The following is a 23,763-nucleotide window of genomic DNA, read 5'->3' as shown; positions in this document are numbered from 1 at the left end:
AGTATACGTGTCGATCAACCCGTGGAACGAACGAGGATGACTCTGCGTGATTAAGTAATGAACGAAGACCTCCGCGTGATGGACACAAAGCACAAGAAGATAAGGTTCCAACGGCCCTCAGAAACGGGTCCCACACTCTAACCCTACAAATACCCCCTCTCCACCAAGAGTAGGGGGATCGGAAAAATCAGGGAGAGATGGAGAGAGAGAAGGATTGTGAGTGTAAGTTTATCTTTTACAATACACAGACCTATGTAAACTCCAAAGTCACTCGACTATCTCTGTAACCATCAAGTATATAGTGAAACAACAACCCCGTGGATGTAGGCCTTAGTGCTGAACCACGTAAACCCCAGTCTTATTTACATTTCAGCACTTTGTATTCGTCTAACACTCCGTGAGTTTTACTTTTATACTTCGTTTTCTTTATCTTCCTCTATGTAAACATCTCTGGCGATGATATTAGATGAGGCTATGATAAACCCGAAGGTTTTGAGCCAAGGAATCAATGTGATTGTCTCTTCAGAGCGAGTATGTACCTAAAGTGCGAATATTGTTTGTGAACATATAGATGCCTTCGTGATTTACGTGTTCACACAAATCTTTATAAACAACTTAAGTTTGTTGGTATAAATCTTTATAGTCACATGGAGCCACTAGGCCTACCACCACCTGTTTCTTCGACTGATATTGTGTTTTGCTCCATTTTCGGATCAAACATTAAAAGGGAACACAACTAATGAGTTACGGTTGGGTCTTGATAGAACATAACCGTAACCGACTTATAAAGTGCTACGATTTGTTTCGAAAAACCAAAAAACCAACCGTAATGATTGGTTTTTCTCAACTTTTCTTTCTCTGACTACAAATCAAAATCACTAATCTAATTTTATTTAATTATTAACACTAAATAAATAAGAGTTATTTAGTCATTACGAAAATATTTTAGATATGGGGTTTTTGAAATTACTAACGGGTAATCTATTTTTGTCATATTAGTGAAGCCCTTCTATTGAAATGTGAAGCCCTTATATTAGGTTTCCTCGTTTAATCAACAACTATCACGACCAACATTTTTGTATGTTTTAATATTTAGGCTATTTTATTTTGGACTGGATTTCGGTTTTAAGGCTTAGGATTTTGGAGAAGACGATGAGGAGGTAATGCTCAACGTGTGTGGAGAATTTATATGATCGCAGGGTAATTTAGTCTGGCTAGTACAATTATACTGAATCATTAATGGTTAATGAGTCTGATTAGGATTTACGCACTCCTCGAATCAATTTTCGCTCTCCCTCTAACAAAAATCAATATTAAAGAGACGAAAAGATGTATTCCTCTTTTATTTCGTTTTGCCTTTTTTCTATAGGTAATTTTCGTGCAAAACCCGAGAACTCTTGTAATAAACTTCAACTACTGGGTTCCATTTCACTGAAAGATAAACACGAATCATGCTCAAATCAGCCTTGGCACCTATTCTTTCAACCATTCCAATGAAACCAAAATATCCAGTTGCGCGTCTCTCACTTTGTAAAGCTTTTCGTCCATCAGCTGTTCGTGATAATGTCTCAATAAACGCGGTTGAACCCCTTGAACCACCACTTCATTCATATCCAACTTCAGCTTATATTCATCTTCCTTTCTGCAGAAAACGTTGTCATTACTGTGACTTTCTCATTGTTGCTCTCGGTTCATCATCTGCGAACCTACCCGATGACATTGATGATCCGCGCATTCTGAACTATGTTCAACTCCTTTGTCGAGAGATTGAAGCAACAAAGGTTCTGAAATCGGATGACAACTCACCTCTTAAAACGGTGTTTCTTGGAGGGGGCACACCTTCTCTTGTTCCTCCAAGACTTGTTTCGAAAATATTAGAAACGTTGAACTCGAAATTTGGAGTGAATTCTAATGCTGAAATTTCTATAGAAATGGATCCTGGAACATTTGATGCACAAAAATTGAGTGACTTACTGAACCTTGGTGTTAATAGAGTATCTTTGGGAGTTAAAGCATTTCAGGAGGAGTTGTTGAAGGCTTGTGGCAGAGCTCATAGTTTGAAAGAAGTGTATGAAGCTATAGAGATTATTGGTTCCTGTGGTGTAAGTAATTGGAGTTTGGATCTTATTTCATCACTCCCTCATCAAACCTCAGAAATGTGGAAAGAGAGTTTAGAATGCGCTATAATGGCTGAACCAACTCACGTCTCGGTTTATGATCTGCAAGTGGAGAAAGGCACCAAATTTGGATTATTGTAAGTAGTCTATAACCGTGATAGTCAATGTGGCGTGTCTCTTTGACAGTTACGAGTTTTTATAGCCATTAACCGTTGTTAATGATTTTGAGTTTTAAATCTTAACAGGTATAAACCTGGTGAATTTCCTTTGCCAGATGATACTCTATCAGCAGAGTTTACAAAATGGCTTCAAAGACACTCTGTAATACTGGTTATAATCATTATGAGATTAGCAGTTACTGCAAAAAGGGTTACGAATGCCAACACAATCTTACATACTGGAAGAACGGATACTACTATGCATTTGGTCTTGGCTCTGCAAGTCACCTCGACAGGGTAAGATTTTCACGGCCAAGGAAAATGAAAGAGTACACAAGTTACGTCCAAAATCTGGAAGATGGAGTATTAATTCAGCATGAAAATGGCCATAAGGATGCAAAGGACTTGGAAGTGGATGTTGTAATGCTTTCTCTTCGAACTTCCGAAGGCCTAGAATTGAAATCTTTCAGAGAATGTTTTGGTAGTTGTCTTGCTTTATCTCTTTGCAAGACTTTTAGACCATATATAGAGAGTGGACATGTACTTCTATTAGATGATAAAAGAAGAGTGTTAGTGGCAGAAGAATTCAGGTCAGTGCTGTCTAACGAGAGTAAGATTGAAGAGGAAGTGGCGTTCATTCGACTTAGTGATCCAGATGGTTTCCTACTATCAAATGAGTTAATATCCATTGCATTTGGCGTCATATCCCCATAACAATGATATTACTGTTGCAGCTCAGACTTTTGTAGGTGAATCAAATACTCTAGTAACTATAATTAGAGTTAGCTGAAGATCCATCCAATCAGAATGTAAAGGGCAGACACATTTGCAGGTGCATCATAGTGGTCTAGTTCTAATTCAGCACAACTCTTTTCATTTCAGCACAACTCTTTTCAGTTGCTGTTAGTTGTATTTGCTCGCCAAAGTCGGATACACTTATTCATCTGGCTGAATCGCTCTTGCCTTCATCCCGAGTCGGATATTGACCCTGATTCCGCTAAAAAAAAAACAAACACTCACTCGCACTCACCAGAGAGAGAAGACCTTTCCCAGTGGGCGTCGTCATATGGATCTGGGTCGTGCCAACAAAGTTGTTGGCTGCCAACGCCTTTCCATGTGTTGACTTTTAAATCTTCACTGTATCCTGTAACACCAACACTGGAATCTTTTAAATACATCCTGATGTTTCATCCATCGATCACACTTCATTGTCTATCTAACGGTTATCTGGTTAAGATGTCCTAGAAATCTTTACACGACCCTCTAAATCTCATTTCTTACAAAGCTTCTGTACACACCTTTCTGGGGAAACACTGTCAAGACCAACACTTTAAAAAATTCCAATACTCTCCAAACCAAAATTAAACCTTCACATATGAAATTCAGATCCTTAGCACAAAACCCGTGTCTAATGTCTTCATGAATTTGGTCTAAATGGAGAAATTTGTGATTTTTTCGTTTCTAATTTGTATAATTAGTAATGGGTTTTGCGAGGAGTTAAATCAAACAGCTGCTCCATGGAGAATTCATACTTTGTTTTCTGTTGAATGTCAAGATTATTTTGATTGGCAAACAGTAGGTCTCGTTCATAGTTATAAGAAAGCTAAACAACCAGGACCAATTACTAGACTTTTAAGTTGTACAGATGAAGAGAAGAAGAAGTATAAAGGAATGAACTTGGCACCTACTTTTGAGGTTCCTTCTATGAGCAGACACCCTAAAACCAAGGATTGGTATGTCTTTAAAGCTTTGAATTTTTGTTTTTATTGTTTGCATTTCTTTGATGTTGAACCCTGAAATTGATGCTTCTACTATCTGTGGCATGTGATGAATCTTGAATCAATGTTCGTTTCACATTTCTCATCTATGATATTTCTTTTTCTTTTAGCATTTGTTCTTATGGTATATGCTGTTTTATTTGCTTTCCTAATCCCCATAAACACTAAATGTTATAGTTAAGACGGTACTAAATTACTAATTATTGAGAAATCTATACATTTGGATAACACAATTGAAGTGCGGGGATGGGATGCCATGTTGATACGGCATGCTAAGCATTTTAGATACAGGGAAATGGCTCTATGTGACTAATACCTTAAGTATAGCTATAGCGCAAATTTGCTTCCAGAAATTTTGCTGTGTTTACCACCTTTCCTTGCTCCATGTTTCACGAGTTGGTAAAGTGTTAGTGTTCTCCGGAGAATAATTTTAACGATGGAACTGTAGCTCTCAGCTGAGGTGAAGAACTATTTTCTGTAGGTATCCTGCAATTAACAAGCCAGCTGGAATTGTGCACTGGCTTAAGTATAGTAAAGATGCACAGAATGTGGATTGGGTTGTAATTTTGGATGCAGACCAGATTATAAGAGGTCCAATTGTTCCCTGGGAACTTGGTGCAGAGAAGGGGAAGCCTGTTGCTGCATATTACGGGTATTAAAGAATATTTTCTTGTTAGTAACTCTTTTTGTATGGATCGTGATTATTGAATGTAAAGGTTATCTGTTTTTTTAGATACTTGGTTGGGTGTGATAATCTTCTTGCCCAGTTGCACACGAAGCACCCAGAACTCTGTGACAAGGTTGGTGGCCTCTTAGCTATGCATATTGATGACCTTAAAGCATTGGCTCCTAAGTGGTTATCAAAAACAGAGGAAGTACGAGAGGACCGTGCACACTGGTCAACCAACTTAACTGGTGATATTTATGGCAAGGGTTGGATCAGCGAGATGTATGGATATTCATTCGGTGCAGCAGAAGTTAGTACTTTCAATTTGTTCCTTTTGTAAACTCAAGATTATTCACAATATTAATTCATGTTTGTATGTACTGTCTATTCTGTTTCATTTAGGTGGGGCTTAGACACAAGATTAGTGATGATTTAATGATCTATCCGGGTTATGTACCACGTGCTGGAGTTGAGCCTATACTTTTTCATTATGGCTTGCCATTTACAGTTGGAAATTGGTCTTTCAGCAAACTAGATCATCATGAGGATGCAATTGTTTATGACTGCAACCGTCTTTTTCCTGAGCCTCCTTATCCTAGAGAGGTACAATCATATAATAACTTCGGATGCATAATAAAGAAAGTTAGACAACTAAGTTTAATGCAGTTTTTTTTTTCCTACTGTAGGTTCAAGTGTTGGAAGCTGAACCAAATAAAAGGCGCGGCCTATTTTTGAGCATAGAATGCATTAACATTTTAAATGAGGGTCTTGTGATACACCACGCATCACGTGGGTGCTCTAAGCCAAACTGGTCAAAGTATTTGAGCTTTTTAAAAAGCAAGACTTTTGCTAATCTTACTCGGCCAAGATATTTAACTCATGGCAATCCACGAATTGAGAAAGCTGAGGTACAGCAGTATGCATTTGACAACCCTGGGAAGCCATACCCAAAGATTCATACAGTTTTCTCCACCGAATGTACCACATATTTTGACTGGCAAACTGTAGGCTTTATGCACAGCTTCCGTTTGAGTGGGCAGCCTGGAGATGTCACACGGCTTCTCAGTTGTACGGATGAAGATTTGAAGCAATATGCTGGTCATGACCTAGCTCCTACTCATAATGTTCCATCTATGAGCAGACATCCTTTGACAGGCGATTGGTAATACTCCATGTTCTTCGAGTTTAAGGATGATTTTACTTGTAGCTGGACCCAAATTATAATAATTAGAACCTCTTACAGGGATAAAGTTCTGAAACATTTCTTTTTTCTATGCCGCTTCAGGTACCCAGCAATCAATAAACCAGCTGCTGTCCTTCATTGGCTTAATCACGCAAAGATCGATGCTGAATACATAGTTATTTTAGATGCTGACATGATAATGAGAGGCCCAATTACACCATGGGAGTTCAATGCTGCACGTGGTCATCCAGTGTCAACCCCTTATGAGTAAGAAAAAGTTTTTTTTTCTGCAGGGTGACCAAAGTGTTTTACTAACATACATCTCTGTGTGCTGTTATCTCTGCTAAAGAAGTTCACCATTTGACTTTTGCTTTTCGATGTTAGCTACCTTATTGGCTGCCACAATGAGCTTGCAAAGCTTCATACTAGCCATCCTGATGCTTGTGACAAGGTTGGCGGTGTAATTATCATGCACATAGATGATCTACGTAAATTTGCTCTTTTATGGCTGCACAAAACAGAGGAGGTACGAGCTGACAAAGCTCACTATTCAAAAAATATTACTGGGGATATTTATGAGTCTGGGTGGATCAGCGAGATGTATGGTTACTCCTTTGGGGCTGCAGAGGTATGTTATACATGGAGGCTGCCACCATGACGTCCTCTTATAGTATAATAAAATATGAATATTGAAATTGGACCTCTCATATTTTGTTTACACCCTTTGCTTAATTAAAGACACTTTTGAATGTTCTCTTTGATGCAGTTGAATTTGAGGCACGTGATAAATGATAAAATATTGATATATCCGGGTTATGTTCCTAAGCCTGGTGTCAACTACAGGGTGTTCCATTATGGATTGCAATTCACTGTTGGAAATTGGAGTTTTGATAAGGCTAATTGGAGGAATGTTGATATGGTGAACACATGCTGGGCCAAGTTTCCTGACCCACCAAATGCTTCAACACTGGATTTTACTGATACAAACATCATAAGCCGTGATCAGCTAAGCATAGAATGTGGCAGGACACTAAATGAAGCTCTTCGTTTGCATCACATAAGAAGGAACTGTTTGGACCCGACAAGAAAAGCTCCGCAGACAAAGCAAGAGATTATTAAAGAAGTTACATATTCACGTAGAATCGGCAGAATAGATGAAAGAAGAGATGTGGTAACAGATGATACACCACCACAGGACACTAGGACCAGGGAATCAACTCATCCTAATATAACAGATCCCATATTTAGTTCTTTCAGGTTTTGGATTGTGGTTCTATGGGCATTTTCAGTGATGGGTTTCTTAATAATCGTGTCAATGGTACTTTCTGGGCGGAAAGGAGAAGGACCAAGGGGTAAGGGTAGTCACCATAGAAACAAGAGAAGAGCTTCTTACTCTGCCTTCCCAGACACTACAGGTAGGCATGATAAACATCCTTACAATAATGCTTCTGATATGCTCTTGTAATTGTAGAAAAATCCAAAAGAAAATTCTAGTAACAGAGTAGACGAAAATAGTCAGCCTCTTAAATGTGTGTGGCTGGGATTGCCTTAAACTTTTAGAAGTTCGTTGGGTGAAGAGCAGAAGAGAACAGACAAAGATTTACCTATGACATCGCTTTTAGTTTCCATGTAAGATTTGTTCTCCAGTTAAGATTTGTTCTCATTTTTCTTGTCGATATTTTACTTACTCATTGTAGTTCAAGATTAAATTTACGGGAGATAATTTTAGCTGTGAGTTTTTATTAAGAATTTGAGACGTTGATTGTTACTAGTTTTACAGCAGTCAACATCTGTAAAACACAAATGTACAATTGCTCTTGGTTAATGAAATGAGTACCAGTTGGTCCTATGCAAAAAAAATTCTATATAAGCAGTGTTTGTCCCATTAAAATGGTGCACGTGCATACTGTACAAGCTATTCCATAACTGAAAAATGTGTTTTATTATAGAAACTCATTTTCATTGCAGAAAACCGTCAGTTTATCGTAGAAACCCAATTAACTTATTTTGTAAGCCCACTCGGTTATTAAAGAATAACGATTTTTTGGGGACCATGGTTTTTTTGGGGACCATGGTCCTATTAGACCATCTACCCTATAGTTATAAGGGGTGTCCTAAAGCATTGAAATGACTAACCTACCCTTAACCTAATTTAATTAAAACCAACCCAATAACCACCAATATATATATATATATATAAGCATCACCTCCTCCTACCACCACCTCCCACCATCGCCGATTACCACCACCAGCACCTCTGATTATCACCATCACCAACCACCGATTACCACCACCACCACCGCCCACCACCGCCGATTACCACCACCACCTCCTCCGATTATCACCACCACCAACCACCGATTACCACCACCACCTCCGATTACCACCACCACCACTATATATATATAGCTTAATTTAAAATATTAACAAACATATTCTCACAAACCCATTTTGGTTGAATAAATGAGAAGTAATCACTAAAATGAGTTGAAAATGGAAGTTGCAGAGAGGTTTAATGGAGGGTTTTTTTTCACAGAAAAGTTCGGTTATCAAGAATTAATTTTTTATTAACCGAACTCAGAGTTCGGTTGATTCGCAAAAAATAATTTTAACCGAACTCCTTGTATTAGAACAACACAAGTCCATAAGTTCGGTTCCTTCGCAAAATAAGGATATCACCGAACTTTAGTTTACGAAAATAATGAGAAGTCCACAAGTTCGGTTCTTTCGCAAAAATGTTAAGTTTTCTTTGTAACCGAACTCTACCTTTGAAACTTCGTAACCGAACTCTACCTAATTCGCCAAGAAATAAATTTCGTAGTAACCAAACGTTTGCCTAATTGCATATATGCATATATAAGCCCAGTTCGGTTGATTCGCAAAATATGTTGAAGTTTGCGAACCAACCGAACTTCTAACACTAGGTTACTTTTAACCTGCACTTCGGTTGGGAACTTGGTTGCGTTGAAGTTTGCGAACTAACCGAACACACAAGATGTACCCAAATAAATTGTTAAGTTCAAAGTTCGGTTACCTACCATTTTATCCTAGGTAACCGAACATTACACTGTACAACCAAAACCTCCATTAACGAGCGAGTTCGGTAACCTGCGTGTTTGGAAAACGTAACCGAGCTACACTTTCAGGTGTGCTCGATTACATGTTCTTGACATATGGTAACCGAACTGGCCCAAATCTACATAAAAAATTTCATTTTTTTTGAAAGTTTGGAGCAATTCAACCAACATTATCTAAGTTTGAAGCCTACCTGGGTACCCAAATACCCTTCTCCGGTTGTGGTTGGTAAAATCCATCGTTTTTCATGTTTTTCTTCTTCATCTTCTCTAACTTTACTCTCTCAATAATTCTACTTCTTTAAAAAAAAACCATCTGATTTTTTAATCTCACTAATTATCTTTAACTTAATCATCTCACTAATCATTACACTAACTATTATTAACACTAACTAATTATCATCCAAAATTAATCAGGAGGGTAATTTAGGTATTAATATAAATATCTAGATAAGGGGTGACCTACATTTACTTCTAATGTCTTTACCCAAAATAAAACCATGGTCCCCCAAAAAAAACCATGGTCCCCAAAAAATCGTTCTTAAAGAAACCCATGGCTTATTATAAAAGCCCAGTTAGCTTATTTCGGGAACCGTTTTTTTGGGACTACTCAAAAATGGTGGGGGACTACTTTGTGATAGGAATATCTACCCTATAATTATAAGGGGTATCCTAAAGTGTAAGAAATGACTAACCTACCCTTAACCTAATTCAATTTAAAACCAACCTAATAACCACCTATATATATAACCACCTCCTCCCATCACCACCGCAGCTCACCACCACCGACCACCACCTACCACCTTCGCTACCACCACCACCGACCACCTCAAACCACCACCGCCGCCACCTCTACATATAGCTTAATTTAAATCATTAACAAAATCAAAATCAAAATTATAACAAACCCATTATTTTTCATTCGCTTTTGGTTGAAAAAATGAGAAGTAATCGTCAAAATGGGTTGAAAATGGAAGTCGCGAGAGAATTTCGGCTAGGAATTTTGGGAAAATTTTGTCGAACTAGACGAACCTGATGGAAACGAAGAACATGAAGGAAAGTTCGGCTATTTTGAAAAAAAAAAGTTTCTAGGAGCAGGTTGTCGAACTTAGTTTTAATGGAGTTTTTTCTTTCAGAAAAAATTCGGTTACGTCGCAGATTGTTTTCCTAGCCGAACTTTCGGTTCAGTTACGTCGCAAAAAAAAAACTCCTAGCCGAACTTTTGGTTCGGTTACGTCGCAAAAAAATTTCCTAGCCGAACTTTTAGTTCGGTTACCTCGCAATTTTTTTTCCTAACCGAAATTTTTTCTGAAAGCAAAAACTCCATTAAAGATGAGTTCGGGTACCTGTGTCTTCAGAAGCATTAGCCGAACTACACTAGCAGAACAGTTCGGCTACCTGTTCTTCAGATTTCGTAGTCGAACTATACTGTCATAGCCGAACTCAGTTTATAAAATTTTCATTTTTTCGAAAGTTTATGCCAATTCAAGCAAGATTAAGTAAATTTGAAGTATACCTAAGTACCCAAAACCCTCATTTCCAAATCAACCATCTTAAAAAAAAAAAAAAAAAAACCTTCTTCTCAAAAATTATTCTTTTAAAAACACCCAACTAATTAATCTAACCTCACTAATCACTATTTAATCATTACACTAACACTAATTAATCATCACACTAACTAATTTAATTACCAAGGTAAGTTTGGCATTAAAAAAAAACTTAGATAAGGGGTGACTCAATATTACTTCTAATATCCACCCAAAAAAATGGAGAGTAGTCCCCCACCATTTTTAAGTAGTCCCCTGTAGGATCAGAATCTCGCAACAGCGAAATTATCAATGACACAGCATAACAACGTCGCAGAACAATTTCAGCAAAGATCACGAGAAAGGTATGATAGTTCTGCGAAAATTAGAGAGTTTGCGAAATTAACATTTGTAAGATTGCGAGAATGTCGCAAACCATACCCGAAAATAAAGGACAGATTAGCTGTCGTCCACTATGTATTTCTTTATAAATAGTCGTTCGAGTTGTAAAGAAAGAGAGAGATCTTTTTGAGTATGAAACAAATAAATAGGAGAGAGAAAGTTCAGAGTAGAGATCATTCTTGATTTCTTTATCTTTTCTTGTAAGAACATTCAAAGATTAATCAATAAAATTAAGAGTGTAAACCTAAAAATGAGTTGATTAACAATGAAATCATATGAGGGGTGCAGTGTAGGATTTCCTGCAACTACATAATGGCGCTAGAAACAGGGGACTGAAGATCGAAAGTTGAAGATTGTTGTTGAAGATATTCAAATCAAGAAAGTGATTAAATAAATCAGTGAATCGGTTAGAAGAAAGATGAATAGAATTAATGTAGATGACAAAAGATTGAAGTGTAATATGATAACAAAAACGACGATTAATGAATTCCATGAAAACATCAAAGGAAGAATACATAAACGAAATTTTTAAGGAAGGAAAGTTATGGCGGTAGAAAAGATATCACCCTTGAATGATTGGGAAAAGCAAAAAATTACATTCATGGCGGCAGAAATACCAAAAGAAAATTTGAACCACACATCTCCATTGGTTGTCACAGTGCCAATTGTGCGAAAAAAGAGGGAGACAACGACAAAATCCACAGGAGAATGGATATTGAACAGAACTGTAATCGATACAGGAAGTTCAGTGGATATAATATTTTATCACGCATTCCGGGGAATGGGATTTAAAGATGAAGAAATGTCCAGTTCAACATATTTTTTTCACGGCTTTGGAAAATCCATAACAAAACCTAAAGGAGAGATAGTGGTACGAATTCCACTTGGAGAAATCGAGAAACATGTAACGTTGTCCGTGGTGGATATGGAATCACCATATAATATGTTATTAGGTAGACCATGGATACATGCGATAAAAGCTGTGCTATCAACGTTGCATCAATGTATTAAATTCCCCACACCAAATGGAATAGGTGAAATCAGAGAAGATGTTGACAATGCGAAATTATGTCATCAGATGAAGTAAAGCATTATGAAGGACAAGGAAAAAAGAAACAATTTCTCAGAAAGTTGGCAAAGGAAGCAAAGAAAGAAGAAGAATTTAGAGTATATATGATAAGGGCAAAAGAAGGCAAAGGAATACCCAGCGAAATTTCGGAAGAAGGAGAAGGACCTATGAAAATGATAAAAGAACCTACACCAATGGGAGAACCTAAACCCACTTACACTGCCGCAGAACCAACAAAAGAAATAAACGTTGGGACTATAGAAGAACCTCTAATATTGAGAATTGGAACCAAAATGGATATGAAAGAAGAAGAAAGAACTGTTAACTTGTTGCGAGAATATAAAGATGTTTTCGCAGGAAACATGGATGAGATACCGGGAATAGATCCATCAATTGCATGCCACAAGTTGGAGATTAACAAAAATGTGAGACCATTTAAACAGAGAATAAGAAAAATTGCAACAACTTATCATTCCCAAATAGAAGAAGAATTACATAAAATGCTTGAGGCGGGAATCATAAGAGAAGCTAAATACCCAGAATGGATAGCGAATATGGTCATTGTCCCAAAGAAAAACAAAGGAATCAGGATTTGCATAGATTTCACTGATTTAAACAAAGCTTGCCCCAAAGATAGTTTTCCGTTACCAGATATTCCTCAAATGGTGGAATCCGCAGCGGGAAATGATAGGGTATCATCTTTAGATGGATACAAAGGGTATAACCAAATACCTCTCGCTGAAGAAGATCCAGAACATACTGCTTTCTTTGCCCCTAGAGGTTTATATTGTTACACGAAAATGCCATTTGGTTTGCGAAACGCGGGAGCGACATACCAAAGAATGGTAGAGAAGGTGTTCTCAAAATGGATACACAAAACATTAGAAGTATACGTGGATGACATGTTAGTAAAGAGTAAAGAAGCTAAAGACCATGTACAAGACCTTAGGGAGATTTTTGAACAAATGCGGCAGTATAACATTAAATTGAATCCTGAGAAGTGTACTACTGGAGTTGCATCGGGAAAAATTTTAGGCTACATTGTATCAAAAGAAGGAATACAGGTTGATCCATAAAAAGTGCAAGCAGTTCGTGACATGCCAACACCAGCAACAATAAAAGATGTACAGAAGTTGAATGGGATTCTATCTTCGCTGGGGAGATTCATTTCGTGATCATCATACAAATGCAAATATTTTTTCGATATACTCAAGAAGGGTGCGAAATCTAAATAGACTGATGAATGTGAAAAAGCTTTTCAAGGAATCAAAGAACATCTTATGAATACAACTATTTTACAAAAAGCAGAATCAAGAGAAGAATTATTGATCTATCTTGCGACGATGTCGCATGCATTAAGTTTTGTGTTATTGCGAGTAGACGCAGGAGTGGAGAAACCCATTTATTACATTAGCAAAACTTTTAATACTGCTGAGAAGAATTACTCAAAGATTGAAAAGTTAATCTTAGCATTAGTTTATGCATCATTTAAGCTTCACATATACTTTCAAGCACACAAGATAAAGGTATTAACAAAAGTACCAATTGAATCAGTGATGAAGAATTCTAAAAGATCAGGAAGAGTGGAGAGATGGAATGCACAAGTAGGCCACTTTGATATTAAATATGAAATTTTTTCTTCACCAAAATCACAAGTTGTTGCAGATTTCTTGGCAGAATTTCCTTTAGAAGAAGATGAAGCAGTAGAAGAAATGATGGATGTAGAAGAAGAACATGGAGATCCAAAAGATTTATTAACAGAACCAAATAGATGGGAGATATTGGTAGATGGATCATCAAATGGAGAAGGAAATGGAGTTGGAATTGTTTTAATTTCGCCAGAAGGAATAAAAATGGCCTTTTCATTCAGATTGGAATTTGCATCCACTAATAATGAAACAGAATATGAAGTTGTGATACATGCCTTAAAATTCGCAATAGAAATGAAACTTGAAAATGCCAGGATCACTAGTGATTCGCAGCTAGTTATTCGCCAAATAAAGGGAGAGTATACTACAAATGAACCATCCTTGAAGAAATACAAGAAGCTGGTTGAAGAATTGTCAGCAAAAATCCCAAAAATAAAATGGAGGCACATTTCAAGAAAAGATAACAGACTCGCAAATGCTTTTTCTTTCATCTCAAGCATGATGACAGATCCAACTGCGAGATGCATAAAAATACAAACACTTTTGTCACCATCAATCAATAAAGAAGAAGAAGACGTGGACGTGATGATAATAGACAATGAAGAATAAGAACAAATGAACAATATCGCAGACTGGAGAATGGAACTTCATGCATATTTGGCGAAAGGAGAAACACCAAGAAATAGATTAGAAACACACAAGTTAAAAAGCCGTGCGACGAATTATGAATTAAGAGATGGGTTGCTATACAGAAAATCCTTTAATGGACCATCACTCAGATGTTTGACACGAGAGGAAGGAGAAAAGGTGCTAAAAATGTTACATAGTGGGGATGCTGGCAATCATAGTGGAGGAAGATCTTTGGCACATAGAGCAAAAATGCAAGGTTATTACTGGCCATATATGCATGAAGATGCAAAACAAATATCAAGACGTTGCGAAGATTGTCAACGACATGTAAAGAAAATACATGCACCTGGAGCACCATTGTCATCTTCAACTAGTGTATGGCCTTTTGGAAAGTGGGGCTTAGATATTGTGGGGCCATTTTTACCAGGATCTGGACAAAGAAGATACTTAATAGTCGCAAGAAATTATTTCACGAAATGGACAGAAGTGAAGGCAGTACAACATATTCGCGACAAAGATATCTTTACATTAATATTCGAAAATATCATTTGCAGATTCGGAATTCCTGCACAGTTGGTATCTGATAATGGGAAACAATTTGAAGGACAGAATATAGAAATGCTACTTAATGCATTCAAGATAAAATGTGGAAAATCTACTCCTTTGTATCCACAAGCTAATGGGCAAGTAGAAGCAACAAACAAAATAATTGCAGATATATTAAAGAAGAAATTGGAAGGACATCACAGAGCATGGTGCGAACAAGTACATAATGCAGTATGGGCTTATAATACAACTAGAAGAGAAGCTACTGGAATGTCACCTTTTTGTTTAACATACGGAGTTGAAGCGGTGTTACCAACAGAAGTTGTTATTCCGACAACAAAAAGAGAAGCTTGGGAGAAAAATCTTAGTGCGGGCTTGGTTTTAAATAAACTTGATGAATTAGAAGAAAGAAGAGAAAAAGATTTATAACATATGGAGAATTATCAGCGAAGATTATCCAGAGAATATAACAAACATGTCAAAATACGCGAATTTCAACCAGGAGATTTAGTTCTGCGAGAAACACAAATATATCAGCGAGAAAATGGTGGAAAATTAGCGAAAAAATGGGATGGACCTTACATCATTAAGGAGATAGTTGGAACAGGAGCTTATAGATTAATGGATCCAGAAGGAAGAGATGTTGGTCATAGATTAGACAGACCATGGAACAGATTGTACTTAAAAAGATATTATCCGTAAGAAGCTTTGAGAAGTTATGAATTCTGAAAGAATAATTGCAGGATTACTCATATCAAAACAAGATCATGATGTGCGAAATTTACGCAGAGATAATCACAGAACAATGACATAAAAGAAAGGGGCGAACCTTTATGGCGTACACCCTAGTTCGCGAATAAAATTTCGCAAGAGGCAAATGTAAGACCTAAAGTACGTCATATTAGGGGGTACCTGTTACATGGCTCAGGGAAAGGCTACACCGCCACCGGAACCTGAGTCATGGAGATTTGGGGTCAATAAATCCCATCCGGGAGAGGCACCTTGGATTCTCAGCTTAAGCATATGACTTGGGTTGGGCGACTAAGGTAATAAGGACTCCCCCAAGGAGTGCAGATCTGATCAAGGCGCCGAGGTACACGGTTGAGTCAAGAGTGCCAGGGACGTTTGAAGCGTACCTTGCCATTCTTGACAAGTCTTGGCTTATACTGCACTCGACCTGAAGAAAACCCCACTTAGGGTGCAGTCTCGTAACCATAAGCCCTATAGGTAAAAGGGATAAGAGGCTGCGAAAACAACTGGTTGTTGTTAAGACTGGATGAGAGGAGCTAACCATGTATGGTGGAAGTACGCCTCCTTGAAGGGGAAACCAGGGGGAGATAAGGGCGGCACCCTCCATTAGGGAGATGATAAGTGTCTTAAGACGCAAATGTCATGAGGCTTTTTATTCGCAAGGATATTAAGGCTTGTCATATTTGTGCAACAATCCTGAAGAGGCAATAATACAAAAGAAAAGGATAAGACGAGATCAATGGGTTTTCGCATGAAAGTGCGAAGACGTCCTGCGATTTCGTCGCAAGACGGTAATGTCATGGGACTTTATTTTCGTAAGAATATTTAGGCCTGTCATATTGTCGCAACATTCCTGAAGAGGCCATAATACAAAAGAAAAAGTTAAGGCAAGATCAATGGGTTTTGCATGAAAGTGCAAGGACGTCCTGCGATTTTTTCGCAATGACAAAAGGTGGCATAATAAGACCTTTAATTAGGAAGGCAAAATAAAAGGCATTTTTCTTCGCAAGAGAAGAATAAGATTCTTATAATTTGGAATATTGTTCTTTAAGCTGATTCGCCATTACACTTAAAGCTATTCTACCTTGAATGAGTGTATCTCTTTCAGCGATAGATGACTCTGTTACTTCTTTAAGTTCATTTCTCAAAGAGCGAAGAGATTTCTCTTGGTCATCACATACTTTTTGAAGAATACTAAGTTGTTGTTAAGATATCGCCATCTTGTTTAAATAAGTTCTCTTCTCTTGGGACAAGGTTTTATTCTCATCTGATAAAGTTTCCATCCCTAAATTAACTTTAGTTAAAGAATAAGAAAGACGGGATACTTCATTACTTAATAAATCTTATCTTTGAATTAATTGGGTATTTTCATTGGTAAGATTATTTATATGATCAAGAGAATATGAATAGAGGTTATCTAATTGGTTATATTGATCCATCAAGATTTCTTTATCAACACGGGCTTCTTCAACAGCAGATTCAAATTGATATCTCTCCATTATTCGTTTCTGGTTTAAAGTTTAACATGCGAAAGAGGGATTTCAAGAATAATTAAATATGGGAAGGATAAAACCATTAAGAAGGAAAATTAAAGACACATATAAGAAAATTATACCTCTCAATTCATCATTCTTCTTGCGAAGATTATCACGATCCAGTAAAACATTCTGAAGCTTCTGATTTTCGAGATGAAGAGCATTACATTCTTTTTCCAAAGCTGTCTGCGAAGCAGCTCTGTCAGAACCCAAATGCTTTCTCAGAATTTCGCAAACATTAGACTTGATAGGATCAATAGAAGACTTCTTGACATCATCCAGAACTTCAGATAAAACTTTGAAGGCAATATCTATCCCTTCCACGGTTTCTTTCGAAAGAGGAAGAGACTTAGGTAAAGAACTGGTAGAGATAGAAGGTTGAGAAACATTCTCAATGGGAAGAGAAGAGGTTCCATTCACAGTAGGATCAACAAGGGGAGTTTCAATCATTGAGAGGTCAGCTGAAGAAATGAAGTCTGAGGCAGCTTTTTCGCTAATTGGAGATAAAGGTTTATTTTGCGAAGATGTCGCAGAAGATTTAGAAGGATGAGTAAATGGAAGGGAACAGAAGTTGGAACAGTTTTAAGGTGGCGAGATTTCTTGTTTGGTTTATTAACATCTTTATCACCCTGCGAATTACAATCCAGATAAGAAACAGAGGCAACAATATTGTTATTATAAAAGGATAGTGTTTCTTACTACCTTCTCATTCGCAGACTTTCTTTTATGCGCAACAACCTTATGCTGCGACTTGGGAATGTTAGGGTTCTGAACTGTAAATCTAGTGTTGGAAGCGCTTTTGCTGAAATAACAAGAGTATGGGAATCACATAAACAACATCAAATAAGGCAATAAACAAGATCAATTTCAGCAAAACTCATAAAGAAGAAAAAAGAATACTAACCTTGATGAATCCATGGAAGATAATAGCAGGGAGATTGTTTCGAAGAAAATTATGAACTATGAAGATTTGCAGAAGAAATAGTATGAAGATGAAGAAGAAATTAAAAAGATTGAAGAAGAAAGAAGAAAAGTTGCAATAATGGAATTTGCAGAAGAACGATGAAGTTGCAGAGAAGATAAAAAGAAAGAAGAAGAGAGTGAAAAGGAATATATATAGAGGGAATTTATCCCCGAGAGAATAAACACGATTAATACGGAAAGATATAAGCGGTTAAAAAGTAACGGTTACAAAAGACGTGTCGAGAAATAAATGGAAGAAAGAATACGTGTGATAAATGCAGAATATGAAAAGATAAGCAACTGCGGCATTTCTCACATCATTCTCTACTTTGCAGAGAAGATATGAGAAGAGGCAAGATGTAGGATCAGAATCTCGCAACGACAATGTTTCAGCGAAATTATCAATGACACAGCATAACAGCGTCGCAGAACAATTTCAGAAATGATAAAATAAATGACGTCAGCAAAGATCACGAGAAAGATATGATAATTCTGCGAAAATTAGAGAATTTGCGAAATTAACATTTGTAAGGTTGCGAGAATGTCGCAAACCATACCCGAAAATAAAGGACAGATTAGCTGTCATCCACTATGTATTTCTTTATAAATAGTCGTTCGAGTTGTAAAGAAAGAGAGAGATATTTTTGAGTAAGAAACAAGTAAATAGGAGAGAGAAAGTTCAGAGCAGAGATCATTCTTGATTTCTTTATCTTTTCTTGTAAGAACATTCAAAGATTAATCAATAAAATTAAGAGTGTAAACCTAAAAATGAGTTGATTAACAATGAAATCATATGAGGGGTGTAGTGTAGGATTTCCTGCAACTACATCCCCAAAAAACAGTTCTATTTCGGAAACTTATTCGGTTTATTAAAGAAAGCCATGGCTTATTATAGAAGCCCATTTGGCTTATTTTGGAAGCCATTTGGTTTATCAAAGAAATCCAGCTTGTTTATGGAAGAAACCTAGTTGGCTTATTTTGGAAGCCCGGTCTGGCGTATTGGAAAATTAGGCTAAGGCCCAACCCATGGATAACCCATAAAATGAGCCCCCTAGTTCAAAGAGTTTTAAAACCAGGCCCCGAATTAAAAATAAATTTAATTAAAGTTGAAATGACCAGATTAACCTTCACTATATAAGTATCTAATCTAGCTTTTCTCTCACACGAAAACATGTATTTTCATTTTAGGAGAGAGAAAACGGATCTCATCTGAAAAAAATTGCAGAGATTTTTTTTCTTCAGATTCAACAAACGAAAACCAAAACACAGGTAGGTTTTCGATCAAATCTTCTTCTGCCTGTTTAATCTTTTCTTCTTCTTCTTCCTGTTTAAATCTTCTAGCCGAAAAACCAGAAGAACAAACCTAGAAGTAGTTTTGTGATCTATTTGCTGAGAAAAACAAACCTAGAAGTAGAAGCGAAGAAAGGTCGGTTTTCTCTCTTCTCCTTTTCCTCTCTGGTTTTAGGTTTCGATTTCTGCTTTCACATGTTTTGCTTCATCATGATTGATGTTTTGATTTCATTTGTCTGTTGATTTTGTGGTTGTTTTTGAAAATTAGGGTTTTGCAACTAATTTTGACTGATTTAGGTTTCATGATTTAAAATCAACTAATTTGTATTCTTATAATTTCCACTACAAATTCAGATTCAGGAGATAATCAAATGGCGAGAGGAAGAAGGAATCCACCTGAAGAAGATCCTGCATTAACAGGTATTATGATTCTTTCACTTCAAGATGCCATTTACTGTTGGGGTATATGTTTTGTGATGTTTTTTCTGTGATAGATCCTGTGTAACTACAGAAATATAACCTGTGTAACTATAGAAATAGAGTTACACAATAGAAACTAGGTAACTATAGAAATAGAGCTTGTGTAACTATGAGTTACACATTCAAAATTTCACCACTGACTGTATTGGGTTTGTATACTGATTGTGTAACTTATAGTTACACATACAAATGAGCCTATATAACTGTAAGTTACACCACATATTAAAAATCTCACCACCGACTTGCCTTAGGTTATGTTTAACTTGTGTAACTAATAGTTACACATAAAAATTGGTTGTGTAAATTAAAGTTACACCTTCATAAGCATGTGTAAGTTAAAGTTACACCTTGTATAATGTCTAAGATTAAGTTGCGCAACACATTATAGCATGATTTCAGTTTGTGTACTTGGAAGATACACGTTCTTTGTACCATGCTTTTGACTTTGCAATTAAAAATGAGTGTATTTGATAAGTACACAACTTATTGATTCTTGCTATTTTATTATGTAATGTGTACAGGAAAGTTAAGACACTCATTCAATGCAGTTCAAGATTTGGTGAAAGAAATAAAGCCAATAGGACTATCTGACAGAGCTAAAACGTATCTTAAAAAAGCGCCTTATGGTGATCTTGTAATGTTGTATTACGATGAATTTGATGTTGCTGCTCCAAAGAACATGAAACAAATAACAACTAACAAGCATGGGGTTGTGAAGCTTTTAAACTGCTTTGATAGAGATTGTGAGGTACCATGTGCATTTAAATTTGGAGAAAACTTTATAGAGTCTACACCAGCGAAGTTTGTTGGTATAACTGGAATGAAAATGATTGGAAGTAGAAGAGGTCAAAAGTTGATAGAAAGGTTTAATTTAAAGAAGGTGGATGAAAATGTATTATACAACAAATATTTTTCTGATATCAAAGAAACACAATATTCAACGGCAGTGACCAAGAAGAAGATTATGGAGACAATAATAAAAGTTATGAAGAAGAAAAGGAGAAGAACAAAACTTGATGATAAGCATGTAGTTTGTTTGATAGGGTTTTATTTGTGTTGTGTACATTTTTTTTGCGATAAAAATGCTAGCTCAGTAAATGTTAAATATCTTGCACTCGTTGAAATTTATGAAACCTTCAAATTAACGTGAAGGTTTGTGTGCAATACATACTGGTAGGGATAATGTTTTTACTTGATTGTAGTTCAAGTAGTTTTACTGCTGAGTTTTAGATATTTTTTGATGATCGACTAATTAAAATGATTGATTGTTTATATGTTGCAGATCTTGTTTGCTGAGCACTCCCCAGCATGATTGATACAAAAAGGTGGGACATGCAAGTGATATCAGATTTCATAGCTGGTGCAAACATGATAGAGTTTACCGTAAGTGATATCAGATTTGAAGGTGGGACATGCAAGTGATATCAGATTTGAAGGTGGGACATGCAAGTGATATCAGATTGTTTATATCAGCGCCAATTTCACGACGGTCTGCCATCATTACCATTATTTTCCTCCTAATCTGAAAAGGAAAAATACTTATGAATATAAAAAGTGACAAAACAAGAAATAAAAGACAACAACAACAAAAAAAGCACTCTATTAACCTGATCAAGAAGAGCAGATGCAGGCATCTTCTTATTGAGCGCTTCTACTAGAGTACTAGATGTGCGTCTATACCAACAACCTTTGAAATAGGAATTCGCATATGATTCAGGTGGGATGGTCTCGATGTAATCAGCCACCCAATCGCAGTTCAAATCTCTAATTTTCTGTATGGCCTTAACATGGTTTTCATGTAAGAGTGCGTATGTCGCTTCTTGGAAAAGGTACAGCACAAGCGTGTACCTAGGATCTGAGCCATTGATGGGCAGATTAGTCTTCAAATGATAGTAGCAGAAGCTGTGGAAAGAATCTGGATAGACAAGTGGAACACCCTGCAAGATTCCTTCATGGCGATCCGAAAGGAAGGTGATTGGCCCCCCATCACCAACAACTTCAGTCAAATTCCTTAAAAACCACTCCCAGTTGTTGACATTCTCATAATCGACTAGTGCCACATCAAGTGGGAAATAAGTTTCACAAAAACAGAAAACAATTTGTAAATACAAGTTACACATCCTAAAACAAATGTGTAACTTAAAGTTACAGATCCTATTCCCTTAGTTACACACTGAGTAAACCAATGTGTAACTGAGAGTTACACATGTGTAACTCTCAGTTATTTGTCAACTAAAGTTGTTCAAAAAAAAACATACCTTTACCACCATTGATCCCAGTAGCTGCCATCAAGCAACCTCTGAATCTACCAGTAAGGAAAGTAGCATCCAAGTATACCATTGGCCGAAAAATCGGTACCCTTTGATGCATGCATCAAACGCGATGAAAATCCGTTGGAACTGTTTCTTTGCATGATCAAATTCAAACTTTATCACACTACCAGGGTTGGTTTCCCTTATAACATCAATATACCATACCAAGTGCGAGTATGACTTCACATCGTCGTCATAAATGGTCTCATAAACCTTTTCCCTATCATTATAGGCCTGATAGTACTCCATGGTAATCCCATAGTTGGTCTGGAAATCAGCTGCAATTTTCTTAGACTTCTTGTAAGGATTTTTCCGAACTTCTTACTCAATCAAACTAGACGTGAAGTTGGTGGAGTATTTTTGATTCAAGTTGCGCCCACCAGCTCCACAAATGTGCTCATGGTTATAAGACCTGACCTGAAGAAGTTTATACAAAATATAAACAAATCAACCAAAAACAATATGGTGCAAAAAACATCATGTGTAACCCAAAGTTACACATACTGTAACAAAACATAACATATGCTAAGCATAAGATGACAGAACACAGGAAAGCTACATGAAACATTTCGTTCCTTTCATCAATATAAGCTGCATGAAATTTCCAGCTGCATTCTTTTACTGCACACTTAGTCGTGAACCTAGAACGCTCATTGTGTGTTATAACCATGTTGAAACCAGTGCGAAGACGATACTTGGTGTAAGCAACGCTGACTTGCTTAACTCCTTCAACAAACACATGACCAATCTCACCAAGGACCTTGGGCCAACCATCCGATAAAAAAGGTTTTGCGGGCTTGCTTTTATCTTCCAAATACATTGCAACAGAACGATTGTTTCTTGACGAAGACATACTAGAACCATTAGAAATAGAAGAATCTGCCCTAGAGCTAGATGAAGAGGCTACATGAGTAACATTTTGCAAGAAAATATCAACACTGGTCTTCTTTTTGCTATGTGAGATGGATGCAAGAGATTGAAGGGAATAATCACAGTCAACCTGAAATTCTTTCCCACCTTCTCGGAAGAAGAAACAAATACCAAGTGGAGTAAATTGCTTCCATTCCTTGCAAACTTGTTCCTTAAACTCATCAGGTTTAGTTTCAACATTAACACGAATGGTAATGAAATCTGAAAAGTAGCGAACAACAACAATGCAACTAACAACATCCATGACAGCCTGGAAACTAGAAACATACAATAAAAATATCAAAATAAAAAAACGAACGCAATTCACTCGGGGGCGTTGCCCCCTCGTGAGAAGTATATTCTATGCGGCAAGCTAAATACAATGAGCAATCAACAAACTCAACAATAGAAATATGACTAAAAGATACAAATGATACAACTGTTTACAAATAAACATGCTATAGGATATATATATATACGTAACTTCAAGTTACACATGCTTAAAATACAACATGATATATATGTGAAAACTAAAGTTACACATGTTGTAACGAAAAAACATCATCTCTACATCAATTGTTTTCCTTCTGAAACAAAATTGTTGTTCTTCTGAAACAAAGTTGTATCTGCATCCTCCTTACACATGCTTAAAATACAACAAGATATATATGTGTAACCTCAAGTTACACATATTGTAACAAAAAACAACATCTCTACATCAATTT

At 36.7% G+C, this 23,763-nt stretch overlaps 1 protein-coding gene and 1 pseudogene across 1 annotated transcript; both read left to right on the top strand.

Moving 5' to 3' along the window:
• The first annotated feature begins 1,362 nt into the window (after positions 1-1,362).
• On the top strand, positions 1,363-3,469 carry LOC113277415 (annotated as a pseudogene).
• Positions 3,470-3,572: 103 nt separating this feature from the next.
• Positions 3,573-7,649, top strand: LOC113281547 (peptidyl serine alpha-galactosyltransferase-like). Its single transcript, XM_026530326.1, has 8 exons — positions 3,573-4,008; positions 4,535-4,705; positions 4,787-5,030; positions 5,123-5,323; positions 5,407-5,882; positions 6,006-6,170; positions 6,288-6,531; positions 6,670-7,649. Exons 1-8 carry the CDS (start codon positions 3,710-3,712, stop codon positions 7,366-7,368), a joined length of 2,499 nt encoding a protein of 832 aa, XP_026386111.1. The 5' UTR covers positions 3,573-3,709; the 3' UTR covers positions 7,369-7,649.
• The last annotated feature ends 16,114 nt before the right edge of the window (positions 7,650-23,763 follow it).

The sequence above is a fragment of the Papaver somniferum genome, chromosome 5 (genome assembly GCF_003573695.1).
Source record: "Papaver somniferum cultivar HN1 chromosome 5, ASM357369v1, whole genome shotgun sequence".
Lineage (NCBI taxonomy): Eukaryota > Viridiplantae > Streptophyta > Magnoliopsida > Ranunculales > Papaveraceae > Papaver > Papaver somniferum.
The sequence above is the reverse complement of the archived record's forward strand: the minus strand, read 5'-3'. Positions and strand labels throughout refer to the sequence as shown.

What these genes read in the sequence shown, in the direction of transcription:
- LOC113281547 (XM_026530326.1), top strand. Translation starts at nt 3,710, where the DNA reads ATGGAGAAATTTGTGATTTTTTCGTTTCTAATTTGTATAATTAGTAAT. An exon ending in CCTGTTGCTGCATATTACGG is followed by an intron (nt 4,706 to 4,786) that starts GTATTAAAGAAT and finishes CTGTTTTTTTAG; the next exon opens with ATACTTGGTTGGGTGTGATA. An exon ending in ATTCATTCGGTGCAGCAGAA is followed by an intron (nt 5,031 to 5,122) that starts GTTAGTACTTTC and finishes TGTTTCATTTAG; the next exon opens with GTGGGGCTTAGACACAAGAT.